This window comes from Centruroides sculpturatus, unplaced genomic scaffold (assembly GCF_000671375.1).
Source record: "Centruroides sculpturatus isolate CEXI.00-Female unplaced genomic scaffold, Cexi_2.0 scaffold177, whole genome shotgun sequence".
NCBI lineage: Eukaryota > Metazoa > Arthropoda > Arachnida > Scorpiones > Buthidae > Centruroides > Centruroides sculpturatus.
This window is the reverse complement of record NW_019384358.1, coordinates 86222-95012: the sequence shown is the minus strand read 5'-3', so window position 1 is coordinate 95012 and position 8791 is coordinate 86222. Positions and strand designations below refer to the sequence as shown.

Genomic DNA, 8791 nt, shown 5'->3' with positions numbered 1-8791 from the left:
GGTTATATTATTATACATAACTATGTGACTGAAGCATGTGTTTTTCTGATGGGCCTTATAAATCTTAAGCATTTTCAAGTATCATAGGTTGTTATTGCTCATTGCTGGTCAAATTATTTTGGCATCATCTCATAAAACCCGTATTCCTTATTGTTTGGCACAGACCACTAGGATTGTGGTGTTCATAGTTTTCTTTACCATGTATTGATGTTCTTTGATCCTTTATTCCAAGTTATTTGCAGTAGCTTCTACATAGAGAAGTCCTCTGCTGAAACGCTGGTTCTCCAGTGGAATGGTATATACTGCTGGGGTGTTAGGACAATTTTTCTTGTGTTTATCAATTTTTAAGGATACTGAATATCAAGGGATTGTATTCATAAGTCACTCTTATGTTGTTAGTCTTGGCTACTCACCTACATGCCCACAGGACAAAAAAAGAGTAAAATAAACTCCCTCAATCATGATTGTTTGTTTCTTCGCAGTTGGTAGAAACTTGCATTTCTGTGAATCATTGTTAATAAAAATACCAATTAATTAATTAAAGTATTAAACATTGTTTTAAGTTTAATGCACTTAAAAGTCAAAAGGTAGTCCTATTGATTCTGTCCATCCATTCAGTTTTCCTCTGTCATCACCTTCTTCTTGGTCATCGTGTTTGCTTCAGACCGATAGCACAACATCTACTCCACTAGTAGAGCAAACACCAGAGTTATGTGAACGATTACTTGTAGAAGGAGGAGCAGAAAATGCTGAAGTAATGTTAATAGTTTTTAAAATAAAAAAAGTCATTATTACATAAATATTGTAATGCATAACTATAATAATGAAAAATACAATACATGTAAATGTTTAAAAAATTGCATTTAACATTTTAAATTGTAATTGTTTTTTTGTATTTAGGAAGACTTTCTTCATACTCCAGTTTTTCCTCCTCTGGAAGTTATCGAACAACAAGAATACTGTGATACTTACGGTGGTTCGAATGAATCTCTTGCCGAAAATGTCCTTTCTCTGTTAGAGGAATCCTTGAGTGATTCCGAGACTTCACTAAATGGAGATAGAGACTCATTGTGCAGTCAGTTATCAAACGAAGGAGAAGCTGCGAGTCAGTCTAGTAGTCCTAGGAAGTTAGTTGATAGTATTTATTGTAATTTAGATAATTCAATAGATGAATTCGAAGAAGCCGAAGAGTATTGTGGTAAGAATGTTTTGTAAATTATAGATTAAAATAACTTCCAACATTAACAATTCAGTATAACATTTCGTACTGTTTTTTAAATAATTTTTTAAAAATTTCTATTAAAATTTGTAGATATTTTTTATTTTTATAATCGATGTGATTTTAGTTTATATTTTAAACTTTTCTAGCTGGAGAAGCAATGGCAGAAGGTTCTTTTTCGCCCATTCCTGATTTAGATGAAATGATTTTTATAACAAATAATATTCCTAAAATTGATGCATCTTCCAAGCCGCCAAATATATTTATATACACAGGAGAAGAAGAATCTGGTCCATCCTCATTATTCAGAAGTATAAAAGACAATCTACAGTTATGTTTGAAACCTAACTGTTACACGATATACTCTCTTACACCAACACAGGTAAAAATTTTATAAATAGTGGGTCCAGATCATTGATCCTCGAACTTTGACTGTTGACCTTTTCGAGGATTTCTTTTCTCTCTTTTCTTGTGAATACAGTTAATAATAATTAAATAAATTTGAGCTGGTATTAAATCTACCTATTGTTTTTGTAGAAAAGATCTACTTACAGTGTGCAAATTTACATCATCCTGAATAGTTATACACATTATCCATTGTACTCATAATTTTTTTATGAATCAGTACCTTACCAATTGACTTGAAAATGCCTTATAAACGTTTATATCAACTACTTTGGCACATTTTATCTAAACTGAAGGGAGTTAGGTGATGAGAAGGAAGGACTCCCTTAGTAGATTCTCTCTTCTTAGTAGTCTTCAACAGAATCACTCTGCTACTAGTGAGCTATGACAGTGTTTCCCAAATTGAAATTCTAGGTCTATGTCAGTCTTTTAAAACATTTTTAAAGTTAACGAATCATATGTGTCATTTGTTTATTTTATAACTATTTTTAAGTGAGCAGTTATTTTATTTCAGTTGTCGGTACATCTCGTCACAGTAGTTGTTTGTCTTATCACATATTGTTTATACAACTGACATTTCATTGAATGATTAAATTAAAATATAGATATAGTTGTTTATTAATAAACAATTATATCTATTTTAATTTAATCATTCAATGAAATTGTNTCAAATCTGGATCTGTTTTGAAATTCATAGAATAATTTGATTATTATTAATTTAATTTATTATTCCAAGTCTTGGGTAATGTAAATTATGCAAGATCTCATTTTTGGTTGACACGTAACAGGACGATCAAACCTTGTCGTGATAGAAGCTGTGCCGAATAGTTTTGGCATTTCCGAGACAAACCTCATACTTGATGCCCCTTAATTACGAAAAACTTTTGAGCTTTTAATTTCATGGATTTGTCTTTGTGCCCCGAGCACATGCCGAACTTCACCTCTTAGTTACATCATTGTATATACCACCTATCAGAAATATATGAGTGACATCCTACATTCAAATGGAATTTTATATATATCCTATATACTGTATGTATAAATATGTTGAGGCTAGGGATCCAATATATAAGAGTTGCAATGAGAGTAGAAGAGTTAATCCTAATGCAAGACGGTAACTTAGCCTCTTAGCTAATAACCTTTTAAGCTAATTTGCATAATTTAATTAATTAAAATTAGCTTAATTTTAGCTCGGAAATAATTCAGCTTTTATATATTACGTACATACGTTTGATTTATTTATGACTTATTAATGTTGTTGATAAAATTTATTTTTTAAATATTTATGATATGTTTAAATGATTATTTTGTTTAATAAATCTTAAATTGCTATTTTTAATGCAAAAATTTTAATTATATTGTGTATTAAACATAATAAACTATTTGTAATATTTATTTAGACACTAAAAATCATATATTTTCTTAAATATTGACTATTTATAACCAAAAAATACTTCATAATTTAAGAAAACAAAACCATTTACTTCCACAAAATATTTTCAATCACATTATCATATCTTGTTCGGTTTATTGATCTGATATTTAAATATAGTTTCTAGAGGTTAAATGTAGAGAAATTCCTAAATTTGAAAATGCAAATAAGCTATTTTTTATATCTTAACATTTTAAATTTAAATAATTTTACTGTGTTGTATCAAAATTAAATGTTTTTCTATTGACCGAAAGCTACAATGTATTCAAAAAACTAAATCGATAGTATCAGAAATATATTATTTTACATAATTAATTTGTTTGCATGATTTAAAGCAGGAATGGACAACCTGCGGCCCGCAGTAATATTTTTTGTGGCCCGCGTAAAATATGAATAAATATATCAATTTCCCAGCTTAAGGGTGTATGCAGTAAAAATTCAAATGTCATTTTCTACAACTTATGTATGTGAATAGTTTTTCCACAAAGAATTTAGTAAAAATTAAAACAAAAAAACAAGCTAGCAGATGCATTAAAAATAATTTAAAGCTAGCAATGACTAATATTTAACCAAACATTTCCAATATATTATGTTTACATCAGTTCCAGAAGTTAAAGCAGGAATGGACAACCTGCGGCCCGCAGTAATATTTTTTGTGGCCCGCGTAAAATATGAATAAATATATCAATTTCCCAGCTTAAGGGTGTATGCAGTAAAAATTCAAATGTCATTTTCTACAACTTATGTATATGAATAGTTTTTCCACAAAGAATTTAGTAAAAATTAAAACAAAAAAACAAGCTAGCAGATGCATTAAAAATAATTTAAAGCTAGCAATGACTAATATTTAACCAAACATTTCCAATATATTATGTTTACATCAGTTCCAGAAGTTAAATTAAGTATATCTATGCTAATTTATATATATATATGAATAAATAATTGTGATTTACCGACATTTTTTTCCTCTTTTCTCTTGTATGTGGCCCGTGTCAGTTCAAAAGTTTTAAATACGGCCCTTACATAGAAAAAGATTGCCCATTTCTGATTTAAAGTATACATTAATTGAAAGTATTATGGCTTTTAAAAAATGTTCTTTTTATTTTATGATTAATAATAATAATAAATAGTGGGTCCAGATCATTGATCCTCGAACTTTGACTGTTGACCTTTTCGAGGATTTCTGTTCTCTCTTTTCTTGTGAATACAGTTAATAATAATTAAATAAATTTGAGCTGGTATTAAATCTACCTATTGTTTTTGTAGAAAAGATCTACTTACAGTGTGCAAATTTACATCATCCTGAATAGTTATACACATTATCCATTGTACTCATAATTTTTTTATGAATCAGTACCTTACCAATTGACTTGAAAATGCCTTATAAACGTTTATATCAACTACTTTGGCACATTTTATCTAAACTGAAGGGAGTTAGGTGATGAGAAGGAAGGACTCCCTTAGTAGATTCTCTCTTCTTAGTAGTCTTCAACAGAATCACTCTGCTACTAGTGAGCTATGACAGTGTTTCCCAAATTGAAATTCTAGGTCTATGTCAGTCTTTTAAAACATTTTTAAAGTTAATGAATCATATGTGTCATTTGTTTATTTTATAACTATTTTTAAGTGAGCAGTTATTTTATTTCAGTTGTCGGTACATCTCGTCACAGTAGTTGTTTGTCTTATCACATATTGTTTATACAACTGACATTTCATTGAATGATTAAATTAAAATATAGATATAGTTGTTTATTAATAAACAATTATATCTATTTTAATTTAATCATTCAATGAAATTGTCATAAAAGATAAAACATTAGAATCTTGTGTCTCTTTCTATATCAACTGTACAAATTTTTAACAAAGGATAATGATGAGTTGTGAGGGCTCTGCAAAAACAAACTCTTCCTTGTTTAAGGGCTCCACTTTACCAAGAAGTTTGGAAATGCTAAGCTATGGAACTTAATATTCTTTTATCTAAATATTTTTAATACTAATCTATTGTAATTTAATTATTCAATAGTTATTACATTAAAAATGATTTAAATATTCATTACCATTCTTCTTTATAGGTTATGATCATTCTTCTGTATAGGTTATGATTATTGTATTACTTTATACCTGAGTATAATTACAGGATTATTGAGTATATTATTATTTTTACATTTTATAAGTTTTTATATAAAGTAGAAATTACACAGAATGATGCAAAAGTAGGTTTACGATTGTAAATCTGAAAAATACAGATGTTTTGATATCCTTTTATTGTTTTGTATTTTTTATTTGTGATATAATTTATGCATAAAAATATTTTTCTTCTATATTTTTTCCATAATAACAACTATATACCTCTCTGTATATAATAGATGCATAAATAATGCATATATATATAATGCATACAAAATTTAGTTTATTAACATGTAAGCACTTTCAGAATAGTAATTTAATTTTCGATTCTAAAAAAGAAATGTCATCACCATTCGTTCTGTTCTTTAAATAAATTTTTCGGAAATTTTATGATTTAAATATTTTAGAAACAAAATTTATGTATTTTAACGTTAATTACGAAAGAAGCGCAGCTGTTACTTATTAAATTTGTCAATAACTACATAAATTTTAATTAAGTGAATTTTTTACTAATTCAATTGTAAATATGTTTTAAATATAGTAACCTAAATGTATGCTTTTAATGTAGTTGAATTAACAGAATTTAATTTCTGAGCATTTTAATCTTTCCAGGTAGAAGAATATTGCATCCCAATGGCTTGGAGATCAAACGAAGTGTTTGGTATTTTAGTAAAATCTTCCGTAGAAGATCTTAATCTTCTTGGTGCTGCATTTTTAAATGATCAACTATGTATGAGTGAAGGAAAAGAGATACATAAAATGATGAGTATGTGCTTTATTTACCATATTTTCTTATAATTTTTAATACAATTTATCTTCGTATTTAGCACATTATTTGTAATTAATTAAAATTATTTTAAACAATTCATGCAACTCTATTTTCACTTAAACAGATTAAATATAACATTTAACTGTCTTTGAATTAAATCGTATCCAGATTACACACAGGTTTATTAATGTTCTATCGATTTTAATAGAGCAGAAACTGGAATTTAGGCTTGAAAGAGTAAAAACAAGCCAAATTTGGTGCAAAGTAGCCAAACCTTGCATCATTGTATGCACTCGTTAATATGCAAACTAACACGTTTGCATGGACCCACATTTGTTTAAAAGAGTGGGCATTGTTAAAGTTTAACCCCTATACAGTAAAATGGTTCACTAAAATTATTTGAATTGTTTTACAATCAGGATCAAACTCATCTTTGTTTAGTAAGAGGAAAAAATCTATTTTACTCAAAATAGAACATTTATTCCAGTACTAATTTTCAACATTTACATCAAAAACTGTAAAAAGCAACCGTAACTGGAAGTAGGGTTATTTCTTGAGGTTTTAGAGTTAATTTATGGTTTAATGAATTTTGTTAAAGTTTTTGTTTGCTTTATCACATTAAAATTAACATTGTGACAGTGGCATTTTGCCAGGGCAACAGCAAAATTCTCTTTATCAGTGTTTGCTTTAAGATGAGTCCACTGGAATAGATAATCAGTCTTTATCCATTACTAAAGACTATTTCTTGTTGCTGCAACCAATAGTCCCTCTTCTTTGCAGCCCTTTTTAAGTCATAATAGCCTCAGAAATGCATTGAAGCATTCTAGGTAAAAGTTTTATTGTACCACGAAAAAAGCAAGAAAATACAAAAGTACATACCTTTTTAATTTTTTTTTTTATTGTTTGTTACTTATATATCTATAAAAACCTTCTTGTACAAAGATTTTGTTCAAAAAGAAGACATATCTGGGAAAAGAGGACTCTAGTTTAAGTTAGACATATTTGTTAAGATTTTATTTTTAATTAATATATGAATCAACTGAAGATTTATAATTAATTTTTTTTTTTTTAATTTGTATTCTGTATAACATTTGAATTTTTACAGCAGTGGATGTTGAAGGTAGTCCTATTGATTCTGTCCATCCATTCAGTTTTCCTCTGTCATCACCTTCTTCTTGGTCATCGTGTTTGCTTCAGACCGATAGCACAACATCTACTCCACTAGTAGAGCAAACACCAGAGTTATGTGAACGATTACTTGTAGAAGGAGGAGCAGAAAATGCTGAAGTAATGTTAATAGTTTTTAAAATAAAAAAAGTCATTATTACATAAATATTGTAATGCATAACTATAATAATGAAAAATACAATACATGTAAATGTTTAAAAAATTGCATTTAACATTTTAAATTGTAATTGTTTTTTTGTATTTAGGAAGACTTTCTTCATACTCCAGTTTTTCCTCCTCTGGAAGTTATCGAACAACAAGAATACTGTGATACTTACGGTGGTTCGAATGAATCTCTTGCCGAAAATGTCCTTTCTCTGTTAGAGGAATCCTTGAGTGATTCCGAGACTTCACTAAATGGAGATAGAGACTCATTGTGCAGTCAGTTATCAAACGAAGGAGAAGCTGCGAGTCAGTCTAGTAGTCCTAGGAAGTTAGTTGATAGTATTTATTGTAATTTAGATAATTCAATAGATGAATTCGAAGAAGCCGAAGAGTATTGTGGTAAGAATGTTTTGTAAATTATAGATTAAAATAACTTCCAACATTAACAATTCAGTATAACATTTCGTACTGTTTTTTAAATAATTTTTTAAAAATTTCTATTAAAATTTGTAGATATTTTTTATTTTTATAATCGATGTGATTTTAGTTTATATTTTAAACTTTTCTAGCTGGAGAAGCAATGGCAGAAGGTTCTTTTTCGCCCATTCCTGATTTAGATGAAATGATTTTTATAACAAATAATATTCCTAAAATTGATGCATCTTCCAAGCCGCCAAATATATTTATATACACAGGAGAAGAAGAATCTGGTCCATCCTCATTATTCAGAAGTATAAAAGACAATCTACAGTTATGTTTGAAACCTAACTGTTACACGATATACTCTCTTACACCAACACAGGTAAAAATTTTATTTATTATAAATTATTAAAATGTATGAACAATTGACAAATTTTTGAATATTTTTTAAATAAATTAGATTTTATTTTATACATTTAATAATAAGAAAAGATAACGTGTAACTAAATATATACAGGATTCCTATATATCTGGAAAATCGGGGAAAGTCCAAGGATTTTCATTAATGTTCAGAAAAAGTCATGGAATGTTGGGGAATTTGTTAAAAATACTCAAAAAATAAGGGAATTTGCTTCTTTGGCTGTCTTGTTTGATTTTTTGCTGACAATATGCTTGACTAAGTGTAGCCGTCGGCAGACAGCAAGAAGTAATGTGGTGCAATACAACTTACAAAAAGGGATGCAGAATATTTTCAGGATCCAAAATTTCTCTCAAGTTTACACACAATTTTCCCAAAAATTTAGAAAGTACACAAAATGATAAATAATTTAAATGGTATTATTTATCATTTTTCTTTTAATAATTTTCATTGCATAACAAAACAATTTCTGATTTTTTTCCAGTTTATTAATATTTTATAGTGTTCAGGAAATTTATTAAGAGAGAAATTTAATAAATATATACTTTTGTACATGAATTATATAGAATCTGTTAATGAATAATAAAAAATAATTGTTTTTTTTTCAAAGCCATGTAGATTTATGGTTGTGGATTAATAACAGGATAAACTACTCTAATTTAATAAAAC

At 28.0% G+C, this 8791-nt stretch overlaps 1 protein-coding gene across 4 annotated transcripts in view; it reads left to right on the top strand.

Annotated features, from left to right (window-relative positions):
- LOC111640237 overlaps positions 1 to 8791 on the top strand; it is a 31631-nt gene that overhangs the window by 5144 nt on the left and 17696 nt on the right. For 3 of the 4 annotated variants that reach the window (XM_023386256.1, XM_023386250.1, XM_023386238.1), the window contains 4 exons: positions 5796 to 5949; positions 7058 to 7239; positions 7386 to 7683; positions 7854 to 8086. In XM_023386256.1, coding sequence (XP_023242024.1) covers positions 5796 to 5949; positions 7058 to 7239; positions 7386 to 7683; positions 7854 to 8086 — 867 coding nt within the window. The remainder of the gene's footprint in view (positions 1 to 5795; positions 5950 to 7057; positions 7240 to 7385; positions 7684 to 7853; positions 8087 to 8791) is intronic. The other variant, XM_023386245.1, reaches the window with a different exon arrangement.